This window comes from Epinephelus fuscoguttatus, linkage group LG1 (genome assembly GCF_011397635.1).
Source record: "Epinephelus fuscoguttatus linkage group LG1, E.fuscoguttatus.final_Chr_v1".
NCBI classification, from domain to species: Eukaryota; Metazoa; Chordata; class Actinopteri; order Perciformes; family Serranidae; genus Epinephelus; species Epinephelus fuscoguttatus.
The window spans coordinates 10591702-10615800 of record NC_064752.1 but is presented as its reverse complement, the minus strand read 5'-3'; the positions used below and the strand labels follow the sequence as shown (position 1 = coordinate 10615800).

The 24099-nt window shown below is 40.1% G+C and overlaps 2 protein-coding genes across 2 annotated transcripts; one reads left to right on the top strand and one right to left on the bottom strand.

The window, feature by feature from the left end:
• The first annotated feature begins 493 nt into the window (after nucleotides 1-493).
• lg1h6orf89 (linkage group 1 C6orf89 homolog) lies at nucleotides 494-11223 on the top strand. Its single transcript, XM_049583203.1, has 8 exons — nucleotides 494-644; nucleotides 4268-4534; nucleotides 4656-4821; nucleotides 4932-5080; nucleotides 5729-5880; nucleotides 6112-6247; nucleotides 6375-6498; nucleotides 7741-11223. The coding sequence occupies exons 2-8, from the start codon at nucleotides 4346-4348 to the stop codon at nucleotides 7821-7823; spliced, it is 999 nt and encodes a 332-aa protein (XP_049439160.1). The 5' UTR covers nucleotides 494-644; nucleotides 4268-4345; the 3' UTR covers nucleotides 7824-11223.
• Nucleotides 11224-12935: 1712 nt separating this feature from the next.
• LOC125893175 (DNA damage-regulated autophagy modulator protein 2-like) lies at nucleotides 12936-22132 on the bottom strand. Its single transcript, XM_049583763.1, has 8 exons — nucleotides 21930-22132; nucleotides 19647-19860; nucleotides 18871-18938; nucleotides 18562-18704; nucleotides 18274-18451; nucleotides 17094-17176; nucleotides 16766-16858; nucleotides 12936-15083 (listed from the first exon to the last, which is right to left on the bottom strand). The coding sequence occupies exons 2-8, from the start codon at nucleotides 19775-19777 to the stop codon at nucleotides 14949-14951; spliced, it is 831 nt and encodes a 276-aa protein (XP_049439720.1). The 5' UTR covers nucleotides 19778-19860; nucleotides 21930-22132; the 3' UTR covers nucleotides 12936-14948.
• Nucleotides 22133-24099: the final 1967 nt, after the last annotated feature.

Here is a 24099-nt window from a genome sequence, read left to right as displayed (position 1 = left end):
GCCTGTACTGTATATATATATATATATACATCCTTTGGGTTCACACAATCAGAGTCCCGTGCATTGTTTATGGAGCGGCTCCACACTATGACTATTGCTTAACCACTAAACCTATGACATCACAAGTTTGAGACGAACTTGTCTGGTTTCTGGTTTTGAGAGAGAGTAGCTCATGTTCACAAACATAGACTGAACTTTCCTAAACCATGGGAATAACATATTTGAACTTCTAATCTAGGTGATGTTCCCCTGTAATAATACCCTGAATGGTCTGTCATGTACACTCCACACCAGCTGGTGGCAGTAATGCGCCAATTCGTAAAACGCTAGGTGAAAATTGTATCCACTATTTAGTATTAAAACAGTAATGAGCTGGGTCAAATGGATCAGTTTTCTTTGTTTTTATCAGTCAAACATGATATATTAATAGGATATAATTTCTAAATCGCATTCCGAAACAGAAGTGACGGCAACGAACCGCCGTTGAAACCTAAAAAGAAGACGACGACGAAGAAGAAGTCAGTATCCGGGCTGTTAGTGGTAGCCATGCCACCTAACTAGGAAGCTATAAAAACAAACATTTATTTTCGAAGGAAACGTGAGAAAGACGAGACCCAGACTACGGCGGTGGATGTCACTGTGAGGTGAGGCTGTCAGTCTGCTGTAGTTTTCTTTAAGCGACGTGAAGTGACAGTGTCAACTGAAGCTAACCGGAACAAGCTAACATGTCAGTGTTGTCGCTGTCAGTTGATCACTGCTGATCCCTGTGCTGGCATGTTACTAAGTTTTAAAGCACACAGCGTTAATGATCACGGAGATTAAATCGTGTCATGGCACTGTGTTTGGCGACGTAACACATGTGTGATTGTTTTCAATGCAGCAGCTGGACTGATGGTATTTATTATGGTATCAGAGGTGGAATGTAAACTAGCTACAGTAGCCTATATTTATACTGAACTCAAGGACAGTATTTAGGTGCTTGTTTTTTACTTGAATATTACCATTTATGCCACTGTATTCTTCTATGCTACTCCATTTGAGAAGGAAGTATTGGACTTCTTACTCCACTACATTTATTTGACAGGTGTAGTTACTTTATACACAGTTCTTACATATTATAGCAGCATTGTAATACTAACATTTATTAACCTAATAGCATGTAAAGTATCTAAATGTGGCGTTGGAAAGCTACAAAATGCAAACTTCAAATGCTTTCGGGTGTGTTTGTTCATGATAAAAACAGAATTATATAATATTTTACATTAACATGAGCCATTCTGCATCATTAGCACTTTTGCTTTTGATACTTCTGTACTGTTATTTATTTGTTACCTACTTATAATGTTGTAATTTTAGATTATAGTACTAGTACTTGTACTAAAAGTAAAGGATCTGAGTACTAATAACACTGAAGTTATCTTATATAGTTGTAACTATACTATAGTTGTAACCTAAGAGACTTAGGCGCCCCACGTTGTCTCTACCTGTATACCATACTGTCTCCTCTACCATGTCCACGGTCGCACAAACAAAGGTCGACTGTGTTTAAATCCTCCTATATTATTTAATGTTTGTTGCCATGTTAGCTGTAGTTTTTTTACACTAATGCACTACTTGTTTGTACCTGTTTTTGCAAGGTATGAGTTGTCTGAATGCTTCACTCCCACAGACAGTTGCATCATAGCTTCATTCTGTTTCTGTAGTTGCATCATTCATTCTTTTTTGTTTTTGCGCTGTGAGTAAGGGAAACTCAATTTCCTCTGTGTACTGTACTGTACAGTATTGTACTGTATACCAATGGATAATAGGGGTGGAAATCAACAGAGGATCCACGATATATTACCACGATACTTGAGTCACAATAAAATGTTATTGCAATTTTCAATATGTTCCGATATGCCGAGTATTGTGGTATTGTGATTTATTGCCTTTTTTCGACTGTAAATTATGTCTCCAAATGAAAACTTTGTCAGCATCTGTTTTATCTCATAAGATAAAGTTTTCTGTCTGGACATCTGACTTCAGCCATTTTGTTTTGCAGCAGCACTAAAATGTATATCGTGGATTGAAAAAGCAATTTATTATATTATCTTAGAAGGCTACCTAAAGTTTAATTTGTATTTATAATATTGATAATTTATGTAAAAAAAAATTGATACTTGGCACTGTGTGACGGTACGATATAGCCACACAAAAATATCGCAATACTATGCTAAATCGATTTTTCCCCACCCCAAATGAACATTAACGAAGTCTCTCTTATACAGGGACGCATGATAATATCGGCACATCATAGATGTTGGCAGATTTTGGCTTTAAAATGAACTATTAGAATCAGCCAACATGCTTTTTCTTATCTTGCACAATTAATAAATAAAAGATACATTGAAAAGTTTTGTATTTCATGTCTCTATCTGCTGGTTGGCCATCAGGATAAGAGTATATATGCATAACATGATGTTAATTCCACTACAGAAGAGACCTGATGATCACTAAAATAAGGTGGGGAAAAAAGTGTATATATCGATATCAGTATCAGTTGTTATGTATTGGCATGTCAGATATAGGCAAAAAATCCAATATCGTGCATGCCTACTTTTATCTCAAACACTAAACTGATGATTGCAGGGTGTTTTAACAAACATTTAATGCTAATGATCTGGTAAAAACAATATCCACCAAATCCCTACACTGTATATTTGTTTTAGTTATATATTTTGCTTTTTTCCCCAAGTACAGTTAAACTGTAGAGAGAGGTAGGTAGGTAGGTTTATTTTGACAACAATGAAAAAACATACATGAGTAACTGCAAATCAGTTTCATATAGATTAATTAAAAATCGTCGAGGATTAAAATACACAATAAAGCCCAAAGGCTTATTTCCATTGTGGTCCTCGATGACAATAAAAGCTGGCAGTTGTGTCAATGACAGGCAAGAGTGGCATAGTTAAAAACAAACAACCCCCTTAAAACTTTTTTTATTTTATTTTTTATTTTTTATTTTATTGGAACCAGAAAGCACAGAATCTTCAATTAGTCAGCCATTTCCTACGATTGAATTTAAAATTTCTTTCATTTGAGATTAATTTGAGAGAAACGGGAAGATCACACCACAGGCAAGCTGCAGTGTATGAAAAGGTATTTTTCCCGAACTTAGTTTTAAATTTCAAGGGAACAAAATTTGTTTGGCTGCCTCTGGTATTGTGAGAGTGTGTAGCTCTCACTGGATTAAAAAGGTCAGCAAGGTAGGGAGGTACATTTTTAAAAGCTATTTTGTGGGCAATGTTCATTTTAATCTGCGCCACCCTTTTTTCCACATTTAAGAAATTAATCGTTTTGAAATGGACTGAATCCAAATGAGTGCGGGGATGCAGCTTCAAAACAACTCTAATTAACTTGTTTTGAGCAGTCTGCAGTTTGTTTTTAAGAGACTGCGCAGTGCCACTATACCAGAAGGTGGCAGCATAGTCAAAATGGCATAGTACTAATGCTCCAGCCAAGGTTTTTAAAGTTGCTGAATCCAGTATATTTGCATTTCTTGCCAGAAATTTTGTTCTGTTGGTAATCTTATTGTGTGCTTTCATGGCCATATCATCTCCTGACAAAATATTATCTATAACACATCCAAGTTAGTAAACTTTTGTTTTTGCCATAATTACTGACTGCCCAAATTTTACCTCAAAATTGGGTGAAATTCTCAATTTGGGTCTAGTTCCGAAGAGAATGGACTCTGGAGTCTTTTCAAGGTGAAGAGAAAGCCTATTATCGGAGAGCCACCCCGCTACTTTTTGAATCTCCACGCTTAGTCTATCTTCTTCAGTTGCTTTATTCTTATGAGATACCAGCAATGCTGCATCGTCTGCATATAAAAATAAATCACATGCACATGCCGAGTTCAGATCATTAATGTATGCTAAAAACAACAGTGGACCCAAAACACTCCCTTGTGGGACACCACATGTCATAGCCTTTGGGATGGAGGTATCAGTGCATGACTCATACAGGTCTGGACCACATGTGAATTCCTTTTGTACAAACATTCTGGCTATCAGTGAATGCCATACATTCTCTTTGATAAATCAAACGTGCTGCTTGAGAACAAACCTGTTTGTATGAGTGGCGTTTAGCACACATTGAGACTCACAGCACTGCAACCATGTTTAGATTGGTTAGAATAATTTAAATAACATCAACACCCCTAAGTCATCTAAGTTACGAAGCTAGCTGGTTTATCAAGTGGCAGCTCATGTTTTGGATGTCTTCTCAGGTGACATCATGCTCCTGGAGCTCACAGCAGCTGAAGATCGACAAGTTTGACCGAGAAGCCGCAGTCAGTGCTGCCGTCATGGGAACGACGATGAGCGAGCCGTGTATCTACGACAAACTGTCCGAGAGCATTGACATCCTCCGCCAATCAGGCTACCGCTATGGCATGTCGGAGAGGGAGATCGAGAGGTTCATCAAGCAGGTTCTGGAGACCAACGAGCCCAGGAGAGAACCTCCCCAGTTCCCCATCCTGAGAGCCACCATAAAGGTCAGACCTGCCAACACAAATATTACACAGCTAAGACCTCAGAAGGTTTCTTCATGTTCTCTGTGTGTCCTGAGGAGGGACACAACTCTCAGTGTTGTTAATATCCCTGTTGTCTCTGCAGTTTGTGGTGGCAGTGGGCTTCCTGCTGGTGGTGGTGCTGGCTTTCACGTACCCTCAGAGTGCCACCCAGCTGGGTCTGGTCAACCTGGGCTGCTACAACTGGTCGTCCCCGCTCAGCCACGTCCGCCTGCTGTCCTTGCCCATCGCTAAGAAGTACAACCTGCAAGGTCTGAAGCATGAGGACACACGTTTACACTCGGACACGTTTTTTATTGAGAAAGTACTGGGTATCTGTTCTAAAGGATTAAAAAAAGATAATTTACTGTGTGTGCTGCAGGTTTCCACGAATGGTGGAGTGCCGGCTCTCTCAGGCAGAATCTGGTCAACTGCTCGAGCTGTGCAGAGATCTCCTCGGTGCTTGAAGTCCCAGAGAGCCTCAGAGGGACGGTGACTCTGCGACGGGGGCCGCAGCTGGTCTTGCTGAAGGTCAGAGTTCAAACCAAGCCAGTCTATGTCTCAAACCCAGCATTCTAAGTGTGGCACATGAGATTGTTATAAGTGTGTTGTTTGTTTCACTGCATTTCTTTAGAAAATAAACTTGGTAAGTCTTGCAAGTTACAAAAAAAAAATCATCACAGTTGATTATTGTGATCACAGTTTAATTATTACTAGAATTTTCAAATATGTTTGCACTGTAATCAGACGACAGTGACATGATGTTTAGCAGTAGGGCTGCAACTAACTGTTATTCATTGTTGAATAATTTGTTGATTATTTTCTCAGTTAATCGGTTCAGTTGATTGGTCTACAAAATGTCACAAAATGGAAAAAAATGTCCATCAGTGTCAAGCCCAAGATGACGTCCTTAAATGTCTCTTTTTCCCCACAGTTCAAATATATTTAGTTAACTGCCATAAAGGAGTGAAGAAACCATTAAATATTAAAATTTTAGAGGCTGGAATCTGATAATTTTCACCTTTTTTTTCTTTAAGAAATACTCAAACTGATTAATCAAACATCAAATCAGTTGCAGATTAATTTAATAGTTGAGGACCAATCTATTTCTATTAATCGTTGCAGTTCCATTGAGCAGTAATGTGTGAGAAATGTTTTGTTCGTTCATGATGTCTGCAGGGTGGGGAGTCTCTCAGCGTCCAGCGGCAGCAGCTTGAGGAGCTCTACTTGGCCCATTCAGGCTCCATGTCCATTCTGCTGGAGGAGGACGACGGTCTGCAGAACCACAACCTCGGACTCCCCCAAGGACCCGCCAACTTCACACTGCTCTGGTACACATTTCTGTTCAAAGTAGACGTCTCTACTTGTCTGCTCGGCTCTGAGGGACTCAGACCTGACCTGCTTTTTAATCACAGTGAGAGAGAGTAGTCGGCGTAAAAGATGTGTGGAAATTTGTCCCTGTCTGTATCTCCTGTTAGAGAGACTATGTGGAGTAAATCTTTGATGGCACCAGACACGATTGTGAGTGGTGATTGTTGGTGTGTGTTGTGTTGTCTGTGCAGGAGGTTCAGCTCTGGGACCAGGGAGAAGGTGCTGAGGTGGCTCTTCCCGAAGGCTGAGCTCCGCCCGCTGCTGGACAGTGCTGGGACCATCGTGCAGCGCTGCCTCATCACCCACAGCACAAACTCCCAGAGTAAGGTAAGTTCACGGTGTCCAAACATCCACACTAAGAGACTTAACAGGAATACAGTATTATTGGCACTGACAGGACTGACCACAAACGAACTCTCAGTCTCTAACTTTGACTCGTGGGTCTGTGTTTCAGGGTGTCGGGGTGTTTGGCTTGCTGGTGGTGGGCGAGGGTTTACCGACCGTCCGAGTTCTGCCTGTTCAGCGCTGTCAGAAACACTGCAGCTCCTTCAACCTGTGGCTGACACCTGGAGACATGGGTAACACCTGCAGCACTTGTTTTTAATATAACACATTTAATGTAACAAAATGAAAACACACAGATTACTTTCCACTTCCCAAAGAGTAAATGAGTATGTGAATGATGGTAATCATTGTTTTGTGTGCACAGTGTGTGTTTGACTTGGAGCCCCTGAAGGTGTTCTTTTTCCTCACAACAATAATTATCTTATGTGCAGTTATTTAGCAAATAATTAGTGAATTACTAACGCTCAAGGATTTTCATACAATTATTACAATATTTTGCACTGCCGCTGAATACATAACATTATTATTAACATTATTATATTGGTACATTATTTTAAAAAAGGGCTTTGTACAAAACAGATATTTAGTAAATTACAATTGGATTACAACAGCAGGCACCTAAGGTCTTTTATACAATTTATAAAGATATTTTGTCCAATAAAATATACAAATAGTGTCTTAGATAATAAAATAATAAGAATGAAATAAATAAAAATAATAAAAAATAAGATAGATAAATAGCATTTAATAAAATAATAAGATAGATAATAAAATAATTGAAATACAATTAAAAAAATAAATACATAAATAGAATGATAAAAAAAGAAATAATAAATATTAAAATAGATAAATAGCGTCTATAAATAAGCTTCTCTTTAAACTTGGGTGAGAATAGTCACACTGCAGATATTTGGCTATTTACACTCATCTCTACAGCAAGTTTTTATGGATCCTGTGATCGGCTAATACTTGTCATATTGACACGTTACGGTTGGAAGCAGTTAGGATTAGGACAAAGAGATCATAGTTAGGAGAGTACTAGCCAAATGGGGATGTTCCCTAAGCTTTAAGTTGTTAATTTACGAGAAAAAAGCTTGAGGATGCTCCACCAGAAAGTCAGATGACGTAACATAAAGAGCAGCACAATCAACTAAGTGTTATTAATTTTAGATTTAGCTGACTTATTATTATTAGTTTCAAGGATGTATAAAGCGGCTGAATGCACAATGTGTATATAAAAGTTAGCAGAATAGCTGTATTTGTGTTAACGTCTTTTTTTGACAGCCAGGAACATATACCTGGGTGTAAATAGCCACAGTGGCTGTTTGCAGTTAGCAGCTGCTTAAACTGTACCTCACAGTCTGTATCTGTTTCCCTAATGTTTAAAATCAAACAGCTGAAGGTCACATGAGGCTGCTGTAACTGTCTGAACACTCAGCCGATGTTTGTTCCCTCTGACCTTTGACCTTTTGTAGTGTACGCCGACCCTCGGTACTGGCAGATGGAGCTGTTTCCCGGCCGAGGCCAGAACATCATCTGTGACGGATCGGCCTTTTAAACCTTCAGGTGTAGTGAAGTGAAGGAGGACAGAGTTCAGGACGTGCAGATCGGCTGTGAATGTCCAATTTGCGGAGCTCGTTGGCCTTTCTGTGGCCCCGCCACACTGATGCCTTATAACCCTCCAGCCTTTTTTCTGATGCCTCCCTCCGTCCAGTAATCATCAGAGAAGTGGAAACCACTGCACACGTGACTTCAGTTTGGAATAAAGGGATCTCCTGCAGGTTTTAAAGGGTGGAGGTCAGAGGATGGAGAAGTGACTTTGTGACTTTGTCCTCGTGTAAAACAACAGAGTCTTTAAGCAGCTCTCAGATGTTCTGGATGTGCTGTGCTCGTGCCATAGCTTCAAGCAGATCTATAGCAATTCAAAGATAAAATAAATTCATGAAGTCACTGGGTGTCTCTCTCTGTCAGAAGGTAGTGAAACACTGTCGAGTACGTCGGCGTCACACTGGTTCCAGACGTGTGAATCACAGCCCACATCTCTGGTGTTGTGCTCATTTTCAGCAGGGACACTGTCTCTTTTTTGGACCAGAGTCAATAAAATGTCTTCTAGCTGGGTAAAATGTTTGCAGCTGTACATGTTGACGCAAGTAGAATAACAAGTCTTCGTCAATCAGCATGTCAAACTTTAAGTTAACCTTCCTCCTTCCTCCCGACTGAAGACAAACAACTTTCAGTGTGATCATCAGGGAACCTGCAGCTGTTATAATTACTGTACACTCACATGGTGCATAATCTACTCGCATTTAATCAATCTTATAACCAAACTAAGTTTAGGATCACAGGGAGCTCCAGTCAGTGAGCACTCACTTCTTTTTGCAGTGCATTCTGGGAGCTCTTTAGGAATTTAATGGTGTCTGGACTTGCTGGATGTTCACTACCTCCTGTATTTCTGAGACACACCTGCAGCTTCAACTCTTCTGCTCTTTATCTGGTTCTTTTCTCGATGTTAAAGGGTCAGTTCATCCAACTTACAAAAACAACAATCTTGTGTGCGGTGGTAATTAGAACACACTGTCAGCTAGGACTGTCGAACCAGATTTGCTTTTTTAATACAAATATTTGAGAATTCTTTTTTTGTTGTTGTTTTTTACATAATGTTCTAAAGTTTAAACGTACTCAGTAGGACACTCAGAGTGACAGCGGCATTCATCATAATATAGTAAACAAGCTCACTGCACTAACAACGGATCGGAAATGTGCATTCATTTTTGGCGACACTCAGTACCAATCAAAGGCCATAGACTATGTTGTAGTTGGTTGGGTAGGGCTGCTACATCATGTCCGCATCTCTCTGTATCAAAGAGTAGTAGGAAAGCCAAAAAACAAGAACGACAGCTTGACTTGAAGCCGTCTCCGTCAACCGCGGGGTCTCCGATTGATGATTTGAATCTCCAACTTTGAGGGGACAGCCCTACTGTTAACAGTTCACACTGGAACTTAATTGGAATTTTTCTGTCACTGTCCTAATACTGTTAGTATTTAGGCCTGTTTGTACCAAACTTAAACTTTTTTCAGCTTGTAAAATAAAATAATAGATAAAAATATAAATCACACATTTAACTCATTGAGATTTTACATTAGCCTTACTGTTGACACTGCTGCCCAATAATTTACAAAAACAATTGTGACATTCAAAAGTAGCTTTATGTGTATTTATTTTAACGGTGACATTTTAAATACTGCTCACTCTGTGCCAGCTTTTAAATATACAAGCATCAGCTGAGAATTTCGAATTGGCATCAATATAAGGAACTACAGCTGAGTATATTTAACAGCTAAGTTGAAGGTCGGAGACAAACCCTTTAAATGAATATTTCACAGTTTGGTGAGACATTAATAATCTAAGTTAAAGTTAAACTCACACCTCTTGTGACTTGTGCAGGAAAATATATTGCAAAAATGGAATATAATATTCATAACTACTTTCGTTAGTTTATAATCACCTGAGACTAGAAGAAGAATTGTGTTTCCATACCTTAGAATGAGCAATGAGAATCAAATGCTGGCTCTAGATAGGGCCATTTGCATTTTTACGTTGGCTATCGTAGTTCTCCTACATGTTCAGCACAAAGGAGCTTCAGTTAGTTGCAATCTACAACCTCACCACTAGATGTCACTTAATCAGACACACCAGACCTTTAAAAACTGCAGTCTTTTAATTGTGATTTGATTTTAAAGCCATTCAAAGCTAGAACACATCCTCACTAGGTTAAGAATCTGCTGATGCGATATGAATTACGATACAGGGGTTACAATATTGTGATTTCTGAACAATTACAATTATAATTTCTTAACAAATATAATCATAGAAAAGCTTTCATAATGACATACACTCAAATGCTTAAAAAAAACAAGCACTTTTTTTAATATAGTCTGAACAGTGGGATCTGTATTTGTATTTATCACAGTCCCTGTAACATTCAACACAATAGCACTAATGTTTGTGCCGTTCTGAGCAATGTATTGAAATACGTATTGAATTGACAAAATTAAAATTAAAGCACTTCAGATTCTTAATGTAAACAAATTAAGAGAATTTAAAATTTGTAAACAATAAAAAAAATTGGCAGTGTTTTTTGAGAATCTGTACAGCATCACAAAACATAATATCACGATACTCAAGTGTATCAATATTTTCTTGCGGACACTGTTTCTTAATAACATGTTGCTCTTTGTTAATTTAACATTTGAGTTTCTTCAGTTCTAAATTTGTGTTATTTTGCTTGCACGGCATTGATGTGGAAGCAGAAATCCTAGACAAAGATATCTCAAAACCATATGTGTATGTGACTGGAGAGATGATACCAGAAAGACTGTTTTTGTAATTTGGGTGAACTGACCCTTTAACAACCAGTTAAACCTCTAACCTACAAAAAGACTTTAGTTATATATTCATTCTTCATGTCACTTATCTGGATCAGACGAAGCTGCTTCTTTAATTTCAGAGTTGTTATTTATTGTTATGATTGTATGTATATAAGTTCAAGCCATTAATATTTTAATGTGTTGTAATTTTATTAGACTTTGATCATTTGTGATTATCGGTGCCGAGAGCGGACAGTTCACATCAAATCATCTTCAACAGATTCTGAGATTTTTATTTCTCTAAAGCATCCCAAAATCCACAGAGCAGTGGACGATATGTTTTGTGCATAAACAGGGTTTTGATGGGTCGTTTAGAAAGTTGGAATTAGTTTGAACCAGTTTGCCAAAGTTAATGTCAAATCTGAGTTTCAATGTTTGAAACTCCTCCATTTTGTTTGAGCCTCTCAAAAATTCATAATTTCCAGTTGGGGGCGCTTGAGAACAATTTGGAAGTGAAAGTTTTGAAATGTTTGCTTTGCATAGAAATGTCAGTTTTATGGGAAAATTAAAACTTGTCATGTATTTGCTTCCATCTGTGTGGGATTTTTATTTACTATATTTTGTAAGTTTAAGTGGTTTGAAGTAAAGTGGTTGAAAATTTGAGTTTCAATGATTTAATGAGCGGGGCAGCATGGTGGTGTGGTGGTTAGCACTCTCGCCTCACAGCAAGAGGGTTGCCTGTTCGATCCCGGGTGTGGGAGCCCTTCTGTGCGGAGTTTGCATGTTCTCCCCGTGTCAGCGTGGGTTCTCTCCGGGCACTCCGGCTTCCTCCCACAGTCCAAAGACATGCAGATTGGGGACTAGGTTAATTGGTGACTCTAAATTGTCCGTAGGTGTGAATGTGAGTGTGAATGGTTGTTTGTCTCTATGTGTCAGCCCTGCGATAGTCTGGTGACCTGTCCAGGGTGTACCCCGCCTCTCGCCCGATGTAGCTGGGATAGGCTCCAGCCCCCCCCCGCGACCCTCAAGAGGATGAAGCGGTTAGAAGATGAATGAATGAATGATTTAATGAGCAGGGTGTCGTTTTACAAATGACCTCATGAGTGAGAGAAAAAACAAAAATCTGTTGTGTTCAACAGTTGGTAAATTTTACTCTCAGAATCACTTAAAGTTGTAGGTAACTTTTATAAAAATAATTATTGAAAATAATAATATGAGACGGAAAAACTCATGCTCCTCCTCCTCATAGTTCTTCTAATGTCACTACCTAGAATCCACCACAGCCAAAGAAAAACAACCAATCAGAGCCAAGGATTCTCTAGCACAGATTATTTGTCTAATGTAGAGCTGTGTGGATTTAGTGACAGTTTAAGCAAATATGACAGGTTATTTTAAGTTACCAACTATAGCTCTCAGTGTTTTTTTTCCCTCCATGACACCTGCCGAGAGATTCCTGCAAATGCCATTAGATGCACTAAGATGAGGAAGAACATGATCTTCTGCCTCATGCACTACTGTTAGGATGTAGTGATAGTTCAAGCAATATTGACATAAAGTTATATATTATTTTTAAAGTTACCTTTCGTAGCTTTAAAGGACCATTAAACAACATTCAGAGCATTAATTATTAGCTATGTAAAGATATAGTGGAGTAATGGTGTCCTGAGAAGAGGATGACATCACGCTCCCTCTGTGTGTGCGTTGTAATCTGAGCTTCTCTGTTCTTTGTTGTTGTGAATGGTCCAACCACATGTGCACGTTAGCGCACGGGAGTCCGTGTATGTCCCACTAGCTATCTAATCACCACCGCTCTGCACTGCACTCATACAGTGGTTACCACTGCTAACACCAGCCCAACAACCCATGGTGGCCAATGGCATTGTCACATAAGAGTAACACCCACATACTGACCTGTTGGAAGGAGCTGATCAGAGAACAGCTGATGACAAACTGGTGGCGGAAGAACCTCGACCTGTTATAGAGAGCTGGGAGTAAATGTCAACTTCAACCTAATGTGACAGTTATATTAATAGTTTTTAAATCAAAGCTGCAATAAGAGGTGAGGTTTTAGGAATTTGGGGGCAGCAGAACAAGTTGAAAACAACCTCTGAAGGATTATTACCTCCTTAAGTTGTTGGTCTCCTTTTAGCTCCGGTCTCAGCTCCACTAAAATATAAAATATCTGTCTATCTAGGTGCTGAATGTTCAACTTTCGTTACCAGCTACTCTCTAACTCACCGAAATTAGATTATATAAGAATATAAAAACTTCAGACTGAAGCAGAGAAACTGACCATAGGAGCTACAAAGAGATATATCTTTATTAGTCTTAACATGAACATCACACCAACAATACAAGGTACAGTTGAAACTCAGGGTTGGAAGTTCAGTAGCTTTGTATCTGCTTAAATATTAATGTTTATTTCTCTTCTTATTTATTATTATTTATGTTCTCAGTTAATCGACAGCAGGTACTGTGGAGTCTGGAGTGTGCCATCAGAATAACTGCACTGTTTAAAGTGAATTTATGTATTATTTAAATACAAACTGAACCAATTTGTAATACTAATATATTAACTTAATACTTATTTAACTTAATATATCAAAGTATTTAAATATTCTGGTGGCATACTGCAGCATGTTACCACAATCTGACGTTCATCAGGCTGCTGATTCTCCAGCAGAAGCTGTTCAGTTACTGTCAGAACATTTATAAACCCGCCAACCAGCGTCACCTACAGGCGAGCACAGCAGTAATTCAGTTTCTAAAGAAAACTGTGCACATTGCTTAAAAGGAATAATGCATCTGCAGTATGAACACGGCTTTTACAGTAAAAACAATAAATATATGTATACTGTAATAATCAGTAGTATTTACTGAAAACACCTTTAAAATAAACAAATGGAATGCAACTAATATAAAACCCAGATTGATGTCAGACAATTAGTTAAAATCACAACCTGTCCTATATGCATAGATACAGATACAGATACATACACAGACTGACACTCAGCGCTCTGACAAATATTCTCTCCTCTTCCAATTTAAAGCGGTGAGCCCATTTCATCATCATTCGTTTTTTAATAAATGTTCTTTTCTACCATATGACTCAGTGGGCTTCACTGACACGTGACGGGAGAGGGAGCATAACTTAAACCTCAAAGTAAAACACACTCTTTTTTTTAAACAGTAAGTATAAATGACATAAAGTGCAGCGCTGAAGTGAACAGTCACTGAAACGGACTGATGCAGTTTGAAGGACAAGTGCAAAGCCTCATATTTGGGTTTAAAGGCTCATTTCACCCAATTGTAACGGAAAAAAAAAACAAAACAGCAAATCTGTCTCTTCCCCTTCGTATTATCTCTCCAGTCAGTTAGTTTGGTTTGTCTCTTGTTTGCTCTGTGCGGTATCCAGAGTATCAGGAACTCTGTTACTGAAAGAAATGTTAATGTTGAATATTTCAGCTGTCACGTTAGAAGGGTGAAGGGTCGACATTACAAATGACCTCGTCCTCCACACCTCCAAACGTTACTAACAGCACAGGGTGAGCAAAGAAAGCGTATAGAGTCTAGAGGACTTAAAGTATTTGTATGCTGATGGCTCCAAAACGTTAATGACTGCCATCTTGTTTTTGGTCAGGTGAGTAAATTTGCTTGATTATAATTGTCTTTTACATTTCAACTCTGGACATGGATGCGTTGCTGTCAAGCTAACGTTACTAGCCAACGTTATTGGCTAATATTAGCTAACTATAGCAACTATTTTCTACCTGCTCGGTCAACTGTTTCTAGAGGTCTGGTGAAACGCTGTTAAAAATCTGGGTCGTGGGCCGTGGCTAAAAACACGGAGAGGGTGTCACAACATTTTCTAACTGCATCCAACATGACACATTTAACATGCTTTAATGTTTACATTTGAAATAAGTTGACTGTGCTCCTCCAGACTGAAGATAAAAGTTTTTGATCCCCCATTTGCCGCTGTTTCTCGGGGACTTTTTGGTATTTTCTTCTAATTCTCACCTGTATGTCCTACTATTTTAAAGACTAAAAGTAGCCTTTGTTTTGTCCTGATCTGATTGATTGGATCAGCCATAAACAGCGCAGACTGGCAGAAATCTCCAAACTTGGACATATAAAAACTCAAACTATTTGACTTGACAGATGCCACTAGAGGGAAGAGAGAGTATGTTTTTGGATGTACTGACCCTTTCAGAGCCACCACACCAGCTTTAAAAAAAGTCCTTATAAAAAGTCTTTAAACGTGTTTAGAAAAAGTGGAAATTGGTTTAAAAGCAGTGAGATGCTCTGCAGCCGGTCACGTTCCTCCTGCCAGCAGTGGAGACGACTCCAAAGCGTCATGGCTGTGATTTGATGCTGTGATGCCACCGGGTGGCCAGTTGTCGTACAGGTGGCTGCTCTGCAAATCTGCCTCTGCTCGCAAAGTTATTTTCTTTATAGAAAGAGAGAGAAAGAAACAACATACAAAGTTAGGACATATTTTCTGTTTGTCGTCACAGACCTTTAATAAGACCTTAAAGGGATAGTGCACCCAAAAATGAAAATTCAGCCATTATCTACCCACCCTCATGCTGAGGAAGGCTCTGGTGAAGTTTTAGAGTCCTCACATCCCTTGCGGAGATCAGCAGGGGGAGCGGCTAGCACACCTAATGGCTGACGGCGCCCCAGACTAACGTCCAAGAACACAAAATTGAATCCACAGAGTATCTCCATACTGTTCATTCGTAGTGATCCAAGTGTGCTGCAGCCCCGACATAAAAAGTTGTTTCAAAAAATGTCATATGAACTCTGTTTTTAGCCTCACTGTAGCCTGTAGCTCTGACTGCTTTTCTGTGCTTCGTGCTCACGTGTGTGCGCTTGCGCGAGACCAGCGAAAGCATGAGCTTTGCTCACCCGTGTTTACATCACGTGACACGTGCACCGCAGGGAGAGACAACAGTAACCACAGTAGCTAAAAGATAATTTGCACTACGGTCTTTTAGCAAAGGACAGCCCAACATGTCTGAAGACTTTGAAATTGAGGAGGAACAGCATTTTTTTGTTGAGCCGTATTTGTTTGAGCCCGAGTATACGCACGGAACTCAGGCTACTGGACGAAGCAGCTGCCGCAGCTCATGAGCCTCAGCTGGGCTCAGAATACCAGAGTCGAGCACTGGAAACCTGGTGGTGTAGTTGTTTCAAATGCAAAGCAATGCCAACGGATGAGGAAAGTCTTTGCTGCTCAGACTGGGAATTGGCGATGCTTGCACTTAAGAATCTGGACATCAGTACTGACGAGACTGCTGCTCTTCAGAGACCGTGCATCACCGATCACCCTGAGCACGCACACGTAAGTGCGGAGCACAGAGAAGCAGTCAGAGCTACAGGCTACAGTGAGGCTAAAAACAGAGTTCAAATGACGTTTTTCGAAACAACTTCGTATGTCGGGGCTGCAGCACACTTGGATCACTACGGATGAGCATGTTGGAGATATTTTGTGGTTTCAATTTTGTGTTCTTGGACATAAGTCTGGGGCGCCGTCTGCCATTGGGTGTGCTGGCCACTCCCCCCGCCGATCTCCACAAGGGATGTGAGGACTCTAAAACTTCACCAGGGCCTCCATCGACATATGGGTGAGTAGATAATGGCTGAATTTTCATTTTTGGGTGCACTATCCCTTTAAAGGAACAGCTCAACATTTAGGGAGTCTTACTGTCTTTGTTTTGGATAATGAGATGTTCAGATAAGTAGCTTAGCATAAAGACTGGAGGCAGGGGGAAACAGCTGGCGTGGCTCTGCCCAAAGCTTCATTTTTCAGCCTCAGAGGTTGTAGCTTGCTAACAGCCCAGAGCAGAGGCATAACTGAAGCTTTACTGTGCAGACATGAACGTGGTATTGATCTTCTCATTTGACTCTCTGCATGAAAATAAGTAATTTCCCACAATGCTGAACTATTCCCTCAAGCCATAACATGCACACAACACAGTTACGTATCTGGACAAACTGAATTTCCTCTATGGGGTGAATTCAGAGCATTTTCTATGCAGCCTTGATCCTTTACAGTAGATATGAACAGAACAAAATGGACTCAACCTTCAATAGTAGCTGTGTGGGTGAAAAGATGACACAAACTACCTGAAAGTCTCTGATGTAGGTGAGGAAGAAGCTGATGAAGGAGAGAGCCAGAGACCACTCAGACACAGTGCTGATAATGTGAGCCGTGTAACCCTGAAAAAGACAAATATCAATGTGATGCTGCAAAGAGCTGCGTTACCAATGAAAATGTGACATAACTTTGTTCAGACAAAGTTGCTGTATAGCTGCACGTGTTTAGAAAACATTTTAACATCTGAGCAGCTAGAAACATTCATTTTAGTGTCGGTACTGAAACTTGGATCATATTGACGCAGCTATTAAAAAAAAAAAAAAGAAAGAATTGCAGCTCTAATGCTGCAAAACTGACCGTCTCTCCAGGGATCCAGTGCAGTTTTTTAGGTACGTCCACTCCTGGAAGGCTGCTGTACATAATCACTGATGATATGAACACTGACAGGACGCCGTTAAGGATCACAGATCACTGTTTGAATACGTGACATAAATACAACAGGAAAGTGTTTCAATATGCAGATGATGTTGTGAGTCAAAATATCCAACATGCATGATTTGCTGCCATATTATCTATTTCACAACGTTTAATATTCAGGTTGGCATCTTCGAAATCATATAACATGATTATATTACCAGTTTCAGCACCACACGAGCAGCAGCCAGAAACTATTAACTCTCTATTTTCAACAATTTCCGTCAGTATAAATTAAGTTCTACCTTATATTATATACAAGAAAATCAAGTTGACAGCTTACGACAACTGTTTTTAACATTGGAAAATGAAGAAATAATCACAGACGACAATCAGTGTTGAAGGTACTGTTATAGATTCATTTTACAAAGTCTCCAAAATGACAGCAAAGTTTAAAACTGGACTACAAAGCTCCTGAAAGGGATTTGATCACACCAGAGCCTTCATTGGAACGGCACAATGAACGTTAGCTTCTGGGCAAAATAAAGTCTCTCACATGCAGCATCCCAGAGATAGTAACTTTATGTCTTATACAACCACGGAGTTAACTTCTACAGTGTCCAGTATGTTAGATGTTTTTCATCAGTTCTGTTCAATGCTTGGTGGTGAGGCTCAGCTGGAGAAGCTACACTTCAGCGATACAGTACACAGTTAATTTTCAGATAATGTTACGAAACATCAGATTTAATCTTCATTTTCCAAATTGGACAACTTCATGAGGCACTCCACTTCCCCAAACTCAGAGTTTAGTTCCCCTGGGCAAGTGCTAAAGTTGACCCCTGTGCATAAATGCTGATTGCTGACATCTGAATAGTAATTTCAGCATTCAGTTAGTATTTTTTATTATTCAATTTATATTTGACCCCCAAATTTAGCTCCAACAGTGCTATTAAATTCCCACTGTGCAAAAACAATGGGACTGTAGAAATTACTCTTCACATATAAGGACAGTTGGGAGTCCAGGTGCATCTTCCCACTGACTTCGTACACACTCAGTAAATATCACACCTTCAGGACCAGTGTGACTTCCATGATAATAGAGAAAAACTGTGTTAAAGGATACTGCTGATGATGCTGCTCAGGGTCCAGACTCCGATGCCGAGGCGGACCAGGAAGATGGTCTTACTGTGGATGTGAGGCTGCATGAGGAGCGAGAGCAGCGTCTGAACCAGGATGTGGAGAGCCCCAACCCCGAAGGTCAGCACCGCACCCACCAGGTGCATCGAGAACAGTGTGGTCTTCTGCTCTCACACACACAGATACACACACACACACACAGGTTTACTGCTGACATGATCAACACTTCACACACTGTGCAGGTGTGAACTGATCCAGGACCGGCAGCACTCACCTGGAAGTTGGCGACCACACACATCCCAAAGGAGCTGATCAAGCCGAGCAGCAGCCCGAAGCGGTTCAGTCTGTTCAGTTTGAGCTCGCCTTCATCTGTCAGAGCCTCCACCTGTTTGTAACGCACATACACTGTGGCCATACCTGCAAACACAACACACACACACAATCAGTCAATCAAAATAAACAAACTCAAACATGTTGGCTATAACCTTCGAATTCAGTAAATAAAGACAAGGAGGTAAACCATGTCATCATTAGACTGTTTTACACAATGTAGTTCCACATAGAATCTGTGTGTGTGTGTTACCTAAAAAGGCTGACACATCCAGCATGATGCCAAATATACACCTCTCAGGTGCCATCGCTCCTGTGTCACTGCAATACACAACAAAGGTCATTAAAAAGAAGTTTGACCTATTTAGTCAAACAGACACATATGGCTGTGGGAACAATGCTCTTGCTTGAGTCCAGAGTGAAGGGGGATAAGGAACTGGTGCAGTGGATGATCTGGGATGTGAGTGACTGTGAGTGCTTTGCAGATCAGGGGAGGGGTGACACAATCAGATAGTTTAGTGGTAGGAATACCTATGGGTTTGCTGGCTAAGTGAGTTGTCTTCTAATTGGTGACTGTGAGCATATGGAAAAAAAACAGATGACACCATACAGAAGAACTGGCTCGATAATGCTGCGGAACAGGAGAAGAAGATGATGAGGTTGTACCGACAAGTGGTTAATGTTAGTGATGATGATGGCCTACAATGTTTGTAAATGTCCATGATATGCTGACTGAAGGTGAGGTTACTGTCTGGCATAATGTCAAGGTATCCAACCTCCACCTTCTCCACTTTGAGAGTGAGACCAGGGGAATGGGCCAGTGTTGTTATTGAACATGGAAAATAGTAATTCTGGTGTTGGTGCTGATAATCATGTACCATATCTCAGCATCAGTATCCAAATAAATTCAAAAAGATTCACAAAAATTAGAAGCTACATTTGTCTTGTTTCTGTTAATACATCTGCAATTATTATCACTGTGTCTGGCAGTGTGTGTGTGTGTGTGTGTGTGTGTGTCCAGACTCAGACCTGATGTAAGGCACCAGAGGATCCACATGTCTCAGCACCACCGCTGTAATGTAAGCGAACACGAAGGACGCTGTCGTCCAGATGACCAGCGCTGCAGGCAGGAAACACAGACCCTGCTGGAACCACCACATGGTCTCCTCACTGTGTGTGTGTGTGTGTGTGTGTGTGTGTGTGTGTGTGTATGTGTGCGTGCGTGTTGCTGGTTTACTCTGTCCTGTAGAAAACACACAAACAGTAATACAAACATTAACACATCGACACAGTTGATATTTAATTTATTAGTTGACTGGCAAATGCTGGCTTAATGTTTTTATATGTTTTTGTAGAGTTAATGTCTTTGAGTTTTGAACTATTAATTGACACATTTCAGGATATCATCTTAAACTCTAGGGAACTTTGATGGACATGTTTTACTATTTTCTGGCTTTAATAGACAAATGCAGTGTGTTAATTGCAGTAGTTAGTTGACTGAGAAAACAATCTGCAGATTTGTCAATTAAGGGCCTATAATTTAAAGAATATAAAGGTCGGGGAGGCATTATGGTGACTTTAGGGCAGTTTGATATCCTGATCTGTCACAGAACATCAGTAAAAAACTGTTTGTGCCCAAGGCACACCAAAGGGCAAGCCCAGCTCTCAAGGCACACCTGTATTATATCTGTGCAAGGTAGCTTCTACAACATGTGTTATCACTCTTATCACAACATGAGACAATAAAAAAATAAGACAGCAGGCTTTCCTGATACTGTCTAATAATGTGTGGTTATCACAAAATCCCATGGCACATCTGGATTGGCATCACAGCACACCATTTGAGAACCACTGGGTTAGACTAATAAATAGCAGCAGGGGTGGGAATCACCAGAGGCTCCATTATACGATATTATCACTATACAACGTTATTGCAATTTTAAATATGTTGCAATATACTGCAGTTTATTACCTTTTTACAACAGTAAATTATGTCCCCAAAGGAAAACTTTGTCAGCATCTGTTTTTATATTATCAGATTAAGTTTTCAGTCTGTTCATCTCATCTGTTTTTCTCCATTTAAATACTAGGGGTGTAAATCACCAGCTTCGTCACGATGCGATATTATATCAATTTGTTTGGATGACGATACGATGTTTGCCGATATCACAAAGTCTGTCACGATACAATTTTGATTCAATTCGATTCAGGAGCCTGCAATCGATATGACGCGATATCATATGTCCATCTAACACAATCATTTACATCAACTCACAAAAACAACTAGAATATGATTTGACCATTTTATTTCTGAGCTCTCTTTGTTGTTTGAGCAGAGGCGCGCTTGCCCAGAAATGGTGACACAGACGTGCTATGTGAATTTCAAAATAAATGTGTATCTTTAAGATGACGATATGGATCGATGTTTTCATTTTGCATCGATATAATCGGATCGTTAATCAATGAATCGATGTATCGATGTATCCTTACACCCCTATTAAATACATCTAGTGAACTGAGAAAGCAATTGATTTGAGTATTCTAGTTGGCTATCAAAATTTTAATCTGCATTTGGCAGATTAACAATTTAAATAATAATAATAAAAAAAAATCGATATTTGGCACTGTGTGAGGTTATGATATTGCAACACAAATTAAGCTGTATCCATTTCCTCCCTCTCCTAATAAAAGCAATTAATTCCTCTGAGATCAGGTCATGTGACTCTGAGAGACTAAATTAACCTGCAGCTCCACCTGGGACTTTTACACATTAACTTGAAGTGATAAAAATACTATGGTACAGTAAAAACCAGTTTAGAGAAGTGCCAGTGCTGTCACTGAGGAAGCGAAACAGAGAACGTCAGAAAAAGGGTGATAAAATTAGCTGTATCATAGTAACTGTCGGTGAGAGGAAACAAAGTGACACACTCACCAAACTCCACTGACAGATACTACAACTTAAGCTTTTTCAAAACCCAAATGAACAAGTCTCGCACAATAATTATTAACAATTTAAGAGAATATCAGACACTAAACGACACACATAACGGCCTACATCTTATATGCATGCACAGTTATACAGTAAACAAACAGTAACATGAAGCTAATTGGTTATCGACTATGGGTAAATACGTTTATAAGATCAAAGCTAACGGTTAACTAGCTAACGTTAGCTAACATTAGCATCCACACACCAGTATTAACGTTAACGGTTTTACGGTTTGAACCACACAGCTGTCAGACGGAGGACACATCATGTGAACAGTCACATCGACATAAACTCGGTTTATAACTCAACATAATGACACTCACGTTATTCGAGTCCTCCAGCGACCATTATCTTCCTGCTTCAACTAAAGTCCTTTAATCCCTTATTTCCTGACCCGACTCTGGTGTTCAGGTCCCCGTTAAACGTCAACAGTCCTCGGTGAACTTCAGGAGTTGTGTGCGACACTTTCATTTAAGAAATAAAGTTCAAAAGTTGCAATTGCGTCGCTGTAGTTTGGCTCTGAATGAAGCACGCATGCGCAGTGCAGCCATAAACAAATGTTGAGAGCCTTTTTGTCCTGAACTCTGCCTCACAGGCGAGCCTGAGACAGCACGAACAGATGCTTAAAGGGATAGCTCATATTTTTTTGAAGTGGTGTTGTATGGTGCACTTATCCATAGTACATTACTGTACATAAAATAGAATATAATAATAATATAGTCAGTTAGTACACCCCCAGTTTGGAGAAGCAGGCAGGACATGGGTGCAGATCTGATGACAAGTTTGGGGGGGACACAATCAGTTGTGATTTTTTTTTAATTGCACGCGTGCAAATCATGCCCACAGAGCGCTTGAGATTGCCAGCATATTTCACGATTTCATAGAGGCTCATCACCATCACCAAGTCATTCAAAAAGCACTCCAAAGAGAATCATATGCTTACCTTTACTGTTTATTTCTCTTAAACAGCCAGTAGTACATGGAACCAGCCATCACCCTCCTTTTCACTGCTTCGTTGTTAGTTAATGCTACTTCTAGTTTCAGGGTCTCAGGCATGTTATGTCCACTCACGTTCTCATCTCTCGCCTCTCACGGATTCCCATTTCTCCTCATCATCTTCCCTTTCTCCCAGTATATAGGACTACTGTATACATTTGTTCAATTTCAATCATTTAAGCTATTTAGAACTGGGGGGGACAATTTGTGTTTTTCAGAATTTGGGGGGGACATGTCCCCCCCGTCCCCCCCCGGGATCTGCACCCATGAGGCAGGAGTCCAATCTACTGCTATGGATAGGGGTCAGCAACAAAACATAGGCCTATTTTAGCCACCTAAAAAAGTCCAACCTGAAATATCATGATCAGTTTACCTTCCTGTCAGACAGCCCATTTTGATGGGGAACCCATTAATGGCCTCATCTATGCTCTCGTCAAAGCCACCAGGCTCCATTGAGAATAACAGTAATTTTAGCTCGCTGAACACACCGCTGCTCTGATTGGTTTGTTTGTTTGTGTCATTGTGTGACTTTGGTGAATCCAGACTAACCCTTTAAAGAGCCAAAGTCACACAATAACACAAACTAACTAACTGCTCCAGGCAGTGATACACCAGCAGCTCCTGTGTTCTGTGGTGTTAAATCACTGTTTTTGTCAATGGAGTCTGGCTTTGAAGAGAGTGATATAACAGCCTTATTTTCCTGTTGGAAATCAATCATCACTTTAAATGGGGCTTTTTATCGGTGGCTAAAATACATTTTGTTGCTGAACCCCTCCACAGCAGTAGTTTGCTTAGCGTCCATGTCAAACTCCAGCCTGGTTCTCCAAACTGGGGGGCGTGCTGACTGACATCTACTGTTTGTAATATACAATCTATAGGTAAGTACCCCATAGCTACAAGCCCACTTTCACTATTTTAACTATTTCATTGGTGTATAATCACCAGAAACTAAGAATTATTGTGTTTTTATTATCTCAGAATGAGCTGTTTATATCCATATCTGTATTTCCAGAGAAGCTCACCTGGGACTCACAGATAAGCTTCTCTGGAAATACATTTGTTCATTTGTAGCGATGATCTTGCCGAACAAAACATGTAACTTTATTTTCTGCAATAATCGAAAATCCAGTTGAGAAATGTTATAGGCTTTTTGATGAGGGAACCAGTGCAAAGCTGACCTCAGTGTCAGTCTTCAGAAAAACATCAACCCTGGGGCACTCTATAGATAGGGCTGCTTGCGTCTGAGAGTCAGCCACTATAGTTCTCCTAAAAGCCTGGCACAAGAAGCAGTTTCAGTTCTGCGACCTCACCACTAGATGCTGCTAAATCCAACTACACACTGGACCTTTAAACTGCAGGTGAGAAATTAAAGTATCTATAGGGCTAGGGTAGGGAGCTCAGACATCCAGAGGGAGCTCGGAGTAGAGCCGCTGCTCCTTTGCGTCAAAAGGGATCAGGTGAGGTGGTTCAGGCATCTGATCAGGATCCTCCTGGGCG

Bases quoted from the DNA above. Each gene is read 5' to 3' on its own strand.
- lg1h6orf89 (XM_049583203.1), top strand. From the start codon at position 4,346: ATGGGAACGACGATGAGCGAGCCGTGTATCTACGACAAACTGTCCGAG. The intron at 4,535-4,655 runs GTCAGACCTGCC...TTGTCTCTGCAG, and splicing joins TCCTGAGAGCCACCATAAAG to TTTGTGGTGGCAGTGGGCTT. The intron at 4,822-4,931 runs GTCTGAAGCATG...TGTGTGCTGCAG, and splicing joins TAAGAAGTACAACCTGCAAG to GTTTCCACGAATGGTGGAGT.
- LOC125893175 (XM_049583763.1), bottom strand. From the start codon at position 19,777: ATGTGGTGGTTCCAGCAGGGTCTGTGTTTCCTGCCTGCAGCGCTGGTC. The intron at 17,177-18,273 runs GTATCCTTTAAC...GCGTCCTGTCAG, and splicing joins CCTGAGCAGCATCATCAGCA to TGTTCATATCATCAGTGATT. The intron at 16,859-17,093 runs GTCAGTTTTGCA...TGTCTTTTTCAG, and splicing joins ACTGGATCCCTGGAGAGACG to GGTTACACGGCTCACATTAT.